The sequence below is a fragment of the Mobula hypostoma genome, chromosome 5, assembly GCF_963921235.1.
Source record: "Mobula hypostoma chromosome 5, sMobHyp1.1, whole genome shotgun sequence".
Classification (NCBI taxonomy): domain Eukaryota; kingdom Metazoa; phylum Chordata; class Chondrichthyes; order Myliobatiformes; family Myliobatidae; genus Mobula; species Mobula hypostoma.
Genome location: NC_086101.1, coordinates 114,992,041 through 115,004,617, shown reverse-complemented (window position 1 = coordinate 115,004,617; position 12,577 = coordinate 114,992,041). Strand labels below are relative to the sequence as shown.

The 12,577-nt window shown below is 48.9% G+C and overlaps 1 protein-coding gene across 1 annotated transcript in view; it reads left to right on the top strand.

The window, feature by feature from the left end:
• The window catches only part of LOC134346945 (IgGFc-binding protein-like), a 235,050-nt gene that overhangs the window by 191,726 nt on the left and 30,747 nt on the right, over window positions 1–12,577 (top strand). Inside the window, exons 89-92 of the mRNA XM_063048829.1 lie at window positions 347–488; window positions 3,315–3,559; window positions 5,017–5,146; window positions 6,882–7,071. Coding sequence (XP_062904899.1) covers window positions 347–488; window positions 3,315–3,559; window positions 5,017–5,146; window positions 6,882–7,071 — 707 coding nt within the window. The remainder of the gene's footprint in view (window positions 1–346; window positions 489–3,314; window positions 3,560–5,016; window positions 5,147–6,881; window positions 7,072–12,577) is intronic.

The following is a 12,577-nucleotide window of genomic DNA, read 5'->3' as shown; positions in this document are numbered from 1 at the left end:
AGTTTGTCCATTCTCCCAGTGACCGTGCGTGTGTTGCCTCCGGGAGCTCTGCTTTCCTTCCACAGTCCAAAGTCGTACCGGTTGGTATGTTAATTGGTCACAGTAAAATTGTCCCGTGATTATGCCAGGACAAATCGGGGATTGCTGGACAGCGTGATTCAAAGGGCCGGAAGGGGCTATTCCGCACGAAATAAACAAACAAACACGCGCAGTCACGGGAAACATACAAACTCCTTACAGACAGCAACAGGAATTAAACCCCGATCTCCTGACTGCTGATGCTGTAAGGTCAGCTGCCTTTGGTATGATTTGGTACATAACCTTAAACCTCCTGATATTTTCACAGGTCGGGGACTCCTGGCTGAACACTGACTGCAAGAGCAAGTGCACTTGTGTGGAGAGTGGAGTTTACCTGTGCGAAGAGTTCAAGTGCCAGCAGGAAACAATTTGTGCTGTGGACAATGGCATCCGCCACTGCAAGCCTGAGAGTAGGTTTAACCATTGTCAGATCTGGTGACTTTTCAACTCCAGGTTCTTTTAGGAGACCAAGAAAAAGTAAAATCTTGTTGCTTTATAATCATTTATTTAACGTTTAAACAAAGGAACCGGTACAGAGCGTAAGAACTAAAGGAAAGAACCTCAGCGAAAAAAAAGACAAAATGGTGATTTTTTACAGAGACAAACATTTTTATAGCGAGATAATGTTGAGACTTTATAAAACACTGGTGAGGCCTCACTTTGAGTATTGTGAGCAGTTTTAGGCCCCTTATCTAAGAATGGATGTGCTGAAACTGGAGAGGGTTCAAAGGAGGTTCACGGAAGTGATTCCAGAATTGAAATGCTTATCATATGAGGAGCATTTGATGGCTCTGGGCTGTACTCACTGAATTCAGAAAAATGAGGGATGTGGAGGGAATCTCATTGAAACCCATTGAATGTTGAAAGGCCTCGAAGAGTGGATATGGAAAGGATGTTTCCTATGGTAGGGGAGTCTACGGCCAGAGAGCGCAGCCTCAGAGTAGAGGGGCATCCTTTTAAAACAGAGATGAGGAATTTCTTTAGCCAGAGAGTGGTGAATCTGTGGAATTTGTTGCCACAGGCAGCTGTGGAGTCATTGGGTATGGTCAAGGCAGACGTTGATAGGTTCTTGATTTTTCAGGGCATGAAGGGATACAGGAAGAAGGCAGGAGATTAGAGCTAAGAGGGAAATGGATCAGCCATGATTAAATGGCGGAGCAGACTCGACGGGCCAAATGGCCTAACTCTGCCCTGTATTTTATGGCTTATGGTAACTGTTATGTCACTTTGCCACCAGTAGGTGGAGTCTAACACCGCATATTGTGAAAATACAAGCTTGTTAAAAATTAAAACTATGTGTTAGTAAAAACTGCAAATTCAATCTTGCTAAAAACTTATTAATCCAATTAATACCTTATTAAAACCAGAAAAACAGCCAATTCCCACTCCTTTCACCTCTCACCCTTTACCCATTGCTGTCTGAAACCCATATTCTGACACAAGTCCTGTGCTCCAATGAGTGAACTGTACGTCACCCTTCATCGTATAAAACTGAAAGCCAGAAGCACCAGCCTCCAAGAGGACCACAACCTTGTCATAGGGTTTGCAGGTTCAGGTGCTTCAGTGACCCGTAGGGCTATGTTGGCTGGAGTCAGGGCTTTATGTTTTGGCTCTTGGTAGGGTCAGCCATGACAAACAGATCAAAAGGTAGAGGCCAGACTAAGAGTGGTCCACTGGTCCTCCAGGTTTAGGGGTTCAGCTCAGGGCTAACAACCCTGACTGGTGAAACAAAATTGTTACGGAAACAGCAATGAAAACTCCTTCTACATCTGAGTGCGATGGCATTCCTGAGTCTCCACCCAGGACTTATTTATTTATTTATTGAGATACAGTGCCTTTGAGCCACACTGCCCAGCCACCCCCGATTTAACCCTAGCCTAATCACAGGACAACTTACAATGACCAATTAGCCTACCAACCAGTACGTCTTTGGACTGTGAGAGGAAACCAGAGCACCCAAAGGAAACCCATGCGATCACGGGGAGAACGTACAAACTCCTTACAGACAGTGGTGGGAATTGAACCCAGGTTACTGGCATTGTAAAGCATTGTGCTAACCACAACACAACTGTGCTACCCTATGACTGACAGTAGTGAAAACCGAGAGGAAGCTACTGACAGGATGAAGGAAGCCCTGGGCACCATCAAAGATTGAGGACCTTCACAGCTGTCCTCAACACCAGTGGCATAACGGGCAGTAAGTAAGTAAGAATCACCAGCAACATACACATAAATTGCTGGAGGAACTCAGCAAGAAGGGTGGGGGGAAGAAACATTTCAGACCAAGGCCTGATGAAAGGTCTCAGCCAAAAAGTCATCTGTTTTTACCCCCCTTCTCCTGTTCATAAGTGCTGCCTGTCTTGCTGAGTTCCACCAGCATTTTGTATGTGTTGCTCAAGATTTCCAGTATTCCTTGTGTGTTTATGGGCCAGAATCACCAGACTGCCACTCACTGTTATTCTACCATGCATTGTAAGAGACCAGCCTCACACAATCAAATTATCATTCAGCCATACATGGATACAGCCGAACGAAACAGCCAAGTTACAAAACATACATGTGCATTCAAATTAGCAGGAAAGAGAAAGGAAACATGGTCAGACAAGAAAATATATTTTTAGTCCAAAACGCTAAGCGACAAGGTCATCAAATTGATGGCTCCCGGCAATCCAGCCTATCATTCCACCCGATCGAACAGTAGAGGGCAGCACCAATGGGAGGGGCTAGTCCTCAACCAAGCACGGATGCCACGCTACACCCCCATCCGGCGTTTCCTCGCCTGGACTACAGCCGCATGTAAGCCCATAGCTTGAAGCCTAGTCCTTGCTGCAACCGAGGCAGCGCTGCTGCCTCGCCACCTATCTCCCACCAAACAAGGGAAACAGGTCTGCAGCAAACGATGTCCAACAGGGCCTTGCAATTGCAAAAGAAATATCCAAGGTAGTTTCACTGCACGCCAACTTCACGCACCAACTCCGATGCCTTCAAGTAGCCAACAGCAACACGGTCTGTGCCCAGGTCAGCTCCTCCAAACCCAGTCTGGCTCCTCCTCCAGCCCACCAGCCCCATACATACATACTCTTTAATGCATTATGTATGCAGAACACTGCGCCATAACCATCTGAGTGTGTTATATTTGAATGGTGATCTAGGTTCAAGTGCACTGATTGTATTCCCCCAAGATTTCTTGCTGTTTTAATATACTCTGATTCTTTCCTCACATCCTCATCCTACAGAGTACAACTCCTGCCACATTGCTGGCGACCCCCACTACAGGACCTTCGATGGCTTCAGACACCATTACCAGGGTCGGCACACGTACACTCTGAGTAAGACTATCAGCTCAGACAACCTGGAACCCTTCAACATCTCAGGCAAGAACAAGCGGGGGACCTTCCACCGCCAGGTCTCCTTCCTGGAGGCAGTGTTTGTCGATGTCTATGGGCATTCTGTCATCCTGATGAAGCACAGGCAACTCGTGGTGAGTTCCACATACAGACCTTCAGGTTCATGGTCAACGAATCAAGAAAGTCTCTGACATTCAAAGGGAGTCAGCACTCTTCAAAGTTTAAAGTACATTTGTTATCAAAGTATGCATACATTATACAACCTTGAGCTTCGTCTCCTTACAGACAGCCACAAACAAAGAAAACAATGTAACCCATTTTTAAAAAAGGCTGTCGAACACCCAATGTGCAAAAAAATAAGTAACACAAACAATAAAAGAAAGCAAGTAGCATTCAGAACTGAAGTTGACAAAAGTGAGTCCACAGCCACGAAGCCAGTCATCACTGCAGCTGATCCAGGAGCCCATTACTTGCAGACTACAGCCTCAGTTCAGTGCAAGGATGAGTACACCTCACCGAGCAGCAATCTGAACCGGCCCGTCCCTCATCAGGCTTTTCTTTTCAATCTGGCCGGGCACTTAAGTCGCCAAACCACAGGTCGTTCCTTGGTCTCTGCCCCAGGGCCTGCTGCTTTGATACACTCTCAAGCCTGGGCCCCGCCTTCCGTTTCAACCTGTACCTAACCCTTCCAATTCAGCTCAGCCCATAAATCAATCTAACCTTGGGTCTTTCCTTGCTCTCGGGTCCAGGCCTGGGACCTGCTGCCTCAACTCATCGCCTCCACTCGGCTCACTTCGGCTCTGTCATGTTAAATCACCTCCAAATCTACTCTAGCAATGGCCAAGCATTGGCTCATTCCCCACCTCGCCTCGGCCCTGACCCGGGCACCTCGATTCAGCCTGTACACATTACGCCGCAACCGTCCTGCACCTTCGACATTTCAAGACTTCGCAAAAATGCCAGGACGTACAACCAGTTCAAAAGCTCAACTCCAAAGGGAAGTTACAGGCTATTCATTGCAATATCTGGGAGTGGTAAATCTGTGGAATTCGTTGCCACAGGCGGCTGTGGAGGCCAAATCATTGGGTATGTTTAAGGCAGAGATTGATAGATTCTTGATTAGTCAGGGTATGAAGGGATACAGGGAGAAGGTAGAAGACTGGGGTTAAGAGGGAAAATGGATCAGCCATGATGAAAATGGCAGAGCAGACTCGACAGGCCAAATGACTTTGTTCTGCTCCTATATCTTATGGTCTTATAATCTTAGTCTGGCTATCCTTTGACCTGTTTGGCATGGGTGACCCTACCAAGAGCCAAAGCACAAAGCCCTCACTGCAGCCAATGTAGCTTTCTGGATCATTGAGGCACACAAGCCTCCAAACCATTTGACAAAGTTGGGTCTCTTGGAGGAAAAAGCTTTGTTACAGGACTATATCTTTGAACCTACTCTGCTGCTCAATAAGAGCATGGCTGCTTTGTACCTCAACATTTTCCCAACACTGGATCCACTGCCTATTCTCAGATTTCTGATAATTCAGTGACATCCGCGTTTGGGAAATGAGTATAACCTGTTTCTGTTTCTCAATCCCAGGTGGATGGTATCAAGATCATCCCACCGTACGAGCCAAAAGAGGGGCTTAGGATTTACCAGAGGTCCTCGACGATCTATCTGGAGACTGACTTTGGACTAACAGTGAACTTTGATGGCCGCAGTAGTGCAGGTAATGACATGATCATTTCACTGGTATCTCAACACTATCTTCAAGACACCGGCTGCTGTGAAGGCAGTTCTGCATTGTCAGGGCAACTTTTTGGGAGCTCTATACCATCAGGGTGATGTTGAGGGATCTCTGCCTCTGCCCTGCCGAGGTAATGTCAAGGGAGCTCTACAATGAATCAGAATCATGATTAATATCACCGGCATATGTCGTGAAATTTCTTACATTTACAGCAGTGGTACAATGCAATACGTAATAGTAGAGAGAGGATAAAATCTGTATATATATTAAATGGTTAAGTTCATTAAGTAGTGCCAAAACTAGAAAATAAAAGCAGTAGTTAGGTAGTGTTCATGGGTTCAGTGTCCATTCAGAAATCGGATGTCAGAGGGGAAGAAGCTGTTTCAGAATCACTGAGTGTGAGCCTTCAGGCTCCTGTACCTCCTCCCTGATGGTAGCAATGAGAAGGGGGCATGTCCTGGGTGATGGGGTCCTTAATGATGGACACCTTCCTGAGGCGTCACTCCTTGAAGATGTCCTGGATACTACAGAGGTTAGTACCCATGATGGAGCCGACTAAGTTTACAACTCTCTGCAGCTTACTTCGATCCTGTGCAGTAGTCCCCCACCCCCATACAGTACATCTCTTCACAGTACATCTGTAGAAATTTGCGAGTGTCTTTGATGACATACCAAATCTCCTCAAACTCCTAATGAAATATAGCCACTGTCTTGCCTTCTTTGTAGCTGCATCGACGCATTCAGTCCAGGTTAGATCCTCAGAGAGGTTGACACCCAGGAATTTGAAATTGCTCACTCTTTGCACTTCTGATCCCTCAATGAGGACTGGTGTGTGTTCCCTCATCCTCCGATTTCTGAAATCCACAATCAGTTCTTTGGTCAGAGTATAACAGAGGACACTCCTTACTGTCGATAAATAAGTGCCGTCAGTAATGGAGAGACATCTCTACATTGGGGTAATGGAGAGAATGCTCTTTCAGTCAAATCCATGTAACTAGTTATAGAGAGATGCTCCTTTCACCATCCCACAGCCTTTCTCTGCTTTCATCTTGCTCAGGCACTTTTATTCCATGGGTGCTTAATCTATTTTCAAAATCGCTTTGGCATCATCTCACCTTTTCTGACAAATTCCTTCAACAGTTCCGAGACTGTCATTTGCTAAAATGACAGCATCAAATGGCAGTACTTATCGTAGTGGTTACTGCAATGCTCTACAGTACAGGCCACACAGGTTCATTTCCTGCTGCTGCCTGTAAGGAGTTTTTTTATCTTCTCCCTAAGACCACGTGGGTTTCCTCCACGTGTCCTATGTCTTATGGTGTTCCAATTTCTTCCCACAGTCCAAAGACGTAGCAGTTGGTAGATTAGCTGGTCATTATAAATTGTCCTGTGATTAGGCTACGGTTAAATCAGGGGACTGCTGGGTGGTGTGGCTCAAAGGGCCGGAAGGGCCTGTCACACGCTGTACCTCAATAAGAAAAATAAATTTTAAAATGAAGTGAGTGTTTTAGAAGTGATAGGAAACAAGGCCATGGCAGGTATTGAAACTGAGAATTTTAAGTTGGAAACCCTGCCAAGCAAGGGGGTAAAGTTGAACAGCAAGTTGGCCATGCGTGACAGCAGATGGGGGCCCATCCAACAGAATTGCCAAATCTGGCAGTACCCAGGAATGATAGGCATGACCGTACTGACATTCAGTTTTGTCTCTCCCTCACAGTTATCACTATCCCGAGTACGTACAAAAACCATGTGCGCGGTCTCTGCGGGAACTACGACGGTCGGAGGAAAAACGAGTTTATGAAACCTGATGGGACAGTGGTCCGAAATGTCAACGCCTTCGGTAACAGTTGGCGAGTAAAGCCAGAAAGAAGACACAGCATTGAGTCTCAGGCACTGGGGCGGCAGAAGTGAGTCAATTCTATTCTCAATGAGGTACCAGACCATGAGTTAGAGGAGGTGTGGGAGAAGGAGAGTGATGGAGTGATACACATGAGTTAGAGGCAGTGGGGGAGAAGGAGAGTGATGGAGTGATACACATGAGTTAGAGGCGGTGGGGAGAAGGAGAGTGATGGAGTGATACACATGAGTTAGAGGCAGTGGGGGAGAAGGAGAGTGATGGAGTGATACACATGAGTTAGAGGCGGTGGGGAGAAGGAGAGTGATGGAGACACACATGAGTTAGAGGCGGTGGGGAGAAGGAGAGTGATGGAGTGATACACATGAGTTAGAGGCGGTGGGGAGAAGGAGAGTGATGGAGACACACATGAGTTAGAGGCGGTGGGGAGAAGGAGAGTGATGGAGTGATACACATGAGTTAGAGGCGGTGGGGAGAAGGAGAGTGATGGAGTGATGCACATGAGTTAGAGGCGGTGGGGAGAAGGAGAGTGATGGAATGATACACATGAGTTAGAGGCGGTGGGGAGAAGGAGAGTGATGGAGTGATACACATGAGTTAGAGGCGGTGGGGAGAAGGAGAGTGATGGAGTGATACACATGAGTTAGAGGCGGTGGGGAGAAGGAGAGTGATGGAGTGATACACATGAGTTAGAGGCGGTGGGGAGAAGGAGAGTGATGGAGTGATACACATGAGTTAGAGGCGGTGGGGAGAAGGAGAGTGATGGAGTGATACACATGAGTTAGAGGCGGTGGGGAGAAGGAGAGTGATGGAGTGATGCACATGAGTTAGAGGCGGTGGGGAGAAGGAGAGTGATGGAATGATACACATGAGTTAGAGGCGGTGGGGAGAAGGAGAGTGATGGAGTGATACACATGAGTTAGAGGCGGTGGGGAGAAGGAGAGTGATGGAGTGATACACATGAGTTAGAGGCGGTGGGGAGAAGGAGAGTGATGGAGTGATACACATGAGTTAGAGGCGGTGGGGAGAAGGAGAGTGATGGAGTGATACACATGAGTTAGAGGCGGTGGGGAGAAGGAGAGTGATGGAATGATACACATGAGTTAGAGGCGGTGGGGAGAAGGAGAGTGATGGAGTGATACACATGAGTTAGAGGCGGTGGGGAGAAGGAGAGTGATGGAGTGATACACATGAGTTAGAGGCGGTGGGGAGAAGGAGAGTGATGGAATGATACACATGAGTTAGAGGCGGTGGGGAGAAGGAGAGTGATGGAGTGATACACATGAGTTAGAGGCGGTGGGGAGAAGGAGAGTGATGGAGTGATACACATGAGTTAGAGGCGGTGGGGAGAAGGAGAGTGATGGAGTGATACACATGAGTTAGAGGCGGTGGGGAGAAGGAGAGTGATGGAATGATACACATGAGTTAGAGGCGGTGGGGAGAAGGAGAGTGATGGAGTGATACACATGAGTTAGAGGCGGTGGGGAGAAGGAGAGTGACGGAGACACACATGAGTTAGAGGCGGTGGGGAGAAGGAGAGTGATGGAGTGATACACATGAGTTAGAGGCGGTGGGGAGAAGGAGAGTGATGGAATGATACACATGAGTTAGAGGCGGTGGGGAGAAGGAGAGTGATGGAGTGATACACATGAGTTAGAGGCGGTGGGGAGAAGGAGAGTGATGGAGTGATACACATGAGTTAGAGGCGGTGGGGAGAAGGAGAGTGATGGAGTGATACACATGAGTTAGAGGCGGTGGGGAGAAGGAGAGTGATGGAGTGATACACATGAGTTAGAGGCGGTGGGGAGAAGGAGAGTGATGGAGTGATACACATGAGTTAGAGGCGGTGGGGAGAAGGAGAGTGATGGAATGATACACATGAGTTAGAGGCGGTGGGGAGAAGGAGAGTGATGGAATGATACACATGAGTTAGAGGCGGTGGGGAGAAGGAGAGTGATGGAATGATACACATGAGTTAGAGGCGGTGGGGAGAAGGAGAGTGATGGAGTGATACACATGAGTTAGAGGCGGTGGGGAGAAGGAGAGTGATGGAGTGATACACATGAGTTAGAGGCGGTGGGGAGAAGGAGAGTGATGGAATGATACACATGAGTTAGAGGCGGTGGGGAGAAGGAGAGTGATGGAGTGATACACATGAGTTAGAGGCGGTGGGGAGAAGGAGAGTGATGGAGTGATACACATGAGTTAGAGGCGGTGGGGAGAAGGAGAGTGATGGAATGATACACATGAGTTAGAGGCGGTGGGGAGAAGGAGAGTGATGGAGTGATACACATGAGTTAGAGGCGGTGGGGAGAAGGAGAGTGATGGAGTGATACACATGAGTTAGAGGCGGTGGGGAGAAGGAGAGTGATGGAATGATACACATGAGTTAGAGGCGGTGGGGAGAAGGAGAGTGATGGAGTGATACACATGAGTTAGAGGCGGTGGGGAGAAGGAGAGTGATGGAGTGATACACATGAGTTAGAGGCGGTGGGGAGAAGGAGAGTCATGGAGTGATACACATGAGTTAGAGGCGGTGGGGGAGAAGGAGAGTGATGGAGTGATACACATGAGTTAGAGGCGGTGGGGAGAAGGAGAGTGATGGAGTGATACACATGAGTTAGAGGCGGTGGGGAGAAGGAGAGTGATGGAGTGATACACATGAGTTAGAGGCGGTGGGGAGAAGGAGAGTGATGGAGTGATACACATGAGTTAGAGGCGGTGGGGAGAAGGAGAGTGATGGAATGATACACATGAGTTAGAGGCGGTGGGAAGAAGGAGAGTGATGGAGTGATACACATGAGTTAGAGGCGGTGGGGAGAAGGAGAGTGATGGAGTGATACACATGAGTTAGAGGCGGTGGGGAGAAGGAGAGTGATGGAGTGATACACATGAGTTAGAGGCGGTGGGGAGAAGGAGAGTGACGGAGACACACATGAGTTAGAGGCGGTGGGGAGAAGGAGAGTGATGGAGTGATACACATGAGTTAGAGGCGGTGGGGAGAAGGAGAGTGATGGAGTGATACACATGAGTTAGAGGCGGTGGGGAGAAGGAGAGTGATGGAGTGATACACATGAGTTAGAGGCGGTGGGGAGAAGGAGAGTGATGGAGTGATACACATGAGTTAGAGGCGGTGGGGAGAAGGAGAGTGATGGAGTGATACACATGAGTTAGAGGCGGTGGGGAGAAGGAGAGTGACGGAGACACACATGAGTTAGAGGCGGTGGGGAGAAGGAGAGTGATGGAGTGATACACATGAGTTAGAGGCAGTGGGGAGAAGGAGAGTGATGGAGTGATACACATGAGTTAGAGGCGGTGGGGAGAAGGAGAGTGATGGAGTGATACACATGAGTTAGAGGCAGTGGGGAGAAGGAGAGTGATGGAGTGATACACATGAGTTAGAGGCGGTGGGGAGAAGGAGAGTGACGGAGACACACATGAGTTAGAGGCGGTGGGGAGAAGGAGAGTGATGGAGTGATACACATGAGTTAGAGGCGGTGGGGAGAAGGAGAGTGATGGAGTGATACACATGAGTTAGAGGCGGTGGGGAGAAGGAGAGTGATGGAGTGATACACATGAGTTAGAGGCGGTGGGGAGAAGGAGAGTGATGGAGTGATACACATGAGTTAGAGGCGGTGGGGAGAAGGAGAGTGATGGAGTGATACACATGAGTTAGAGGCGGTGGGGAGAAGGAGAGTGATGGAGTGATACACATGAGTTAGAGGCGGTGGGGAGAAGGAGAGTGATGGAGTGATACACATGAGTTAGAGGCGGTGGGGAGAAGGAGAGTGATGGAGTGATACACATGAGTTAGAGGCGGTGGGGAGAAGGAGAGTGATGGAGTGATACACATGAGTTAGAGGCGGTGGGGAGAAGGAGAGTGATGGAGTGATACACATGAGTTAGAGGCGGTGGGGAGAAGGAGAGTGATGGAGTGATACACATGAGTTAGAGGCGGTGGGGAGAAGGAGAGTGACGGAGACACACATGAGTTAGAGGCGGTGGGGAGAAGGAGAGTGATGGAGTGATACACATGAGTTAGAGGCGGTGGGGAGAAGGAGAGTGATGGAGTGATACACATGAGTTAGAGGCGGTGGGGGAGAAGGAGAGTGATGGAGTGATACACATGAGTTAGAGGCGGTGGGGAGAAGGAGAGTGATGGAGTGATACACATGAGTTAGAGGCGGTGGGGAGAAGGAGAGTGACGGAGACACACATGAGTTAGAGGCGGTGGGGAGAAGGAGAGTGATGGAGTGATACACATGAGTTAGAGGCGGTGGGGAGAAGGAGAGTGACGGAGACACACATGAGTTAGAGGCGGTGGGGAGAAGGAGAGTGATGGAGTGATACACATGAGTTAGAGGCGGTGGGGAGAAGGAGAGTGATGGAGTGATACACATGAGTTAGAGGCGGTGGGGAGAAGGAGAGTGATGGAGTGATACACATGAGTTAGAGGCGGTGGGGAGAAGGAGAGTGATGGAGTGATACACATGAGTTAGAGGCGGTGGGGAGAAGGAGAGTGACGGAGACACACATGAGTTAGAGGCGGTGGGGAGAAGGAGAGTGATGGAGTGATACACATGAGTTAGAGGCAGTGGGGAGAAGGAGAGTGATGGAGTGATACACATGAGTTAGAGGCGGTGGGGAGAAGGAGAGTGATGGAGTGATACACATGAGTTAGAGGCAGTGGGGAGAAGGAGAGTGATGGAGTGATACACATGAGTTAGAGGCGGTGGGGAGAAGGAGAGTGATGGAGTGATACACATGAGTTAGAGGCGGTGGGGAGAAGGAGAGTGACGGAGACACACATGAGTTAGAGGCGGTGGGGAGAAGGAGAGTGATGGAGTGATACACATGAGTTAGAGGCGGTGGGGAGAAGGAGAGTGATGGAGTGATACACATGAGTTAGAGGCGGTGGGGAGAAGGAGAGTGACGGAGACACACATGAGTTAGAGGCGGTGGGGAGAAGGAGAGTGATGGAGTGATACACATGAGTTAGAGGCGGTGGGGAGAAGGAGAGTGATGGAGTGATACACATGAGTTAGAGGCGGTGGGGAGAAGGAGAGTGATGGAGTGATACACATGAGTTAGAGGCAGTGGGGAGAAGGAGAGTGATGGAGTGATACACATGAGTTAGAGGCGGTGGGGAGAAGGAGAGTGATGGAGTGATACACATGAGTTAGAGGCGGTGGGGAGAAGGAGAGTGACGGAGACACACATGAGTTAGAGGCGGTGGGGAGAAGGAGAGTGATGGAATGATACACATGAGTTAGAGGCGGTGGGGAGAAGGAGAGTGATGGAGTGATACACATGAGTTAGAGGCGGTGGGGAGAAGGAGAGTGACGGAGACACACATGAGTTAGAGGCGGTGGGGAGAAGGAGAGTGATGGAATGATACACATGAGTTAGAGGCGGTGGGGAGAAGGAGAGTGATGGAGTGATACACATGAGTTAGAGGCGGTGGGGAGAAGGAGAGTGATGGAGTGATACACATGAGTTAGAGGCGGTGGGGAGAAGGAGAGTGATGGAGTGATACACATGAGTTAGAGGCGGTGGGG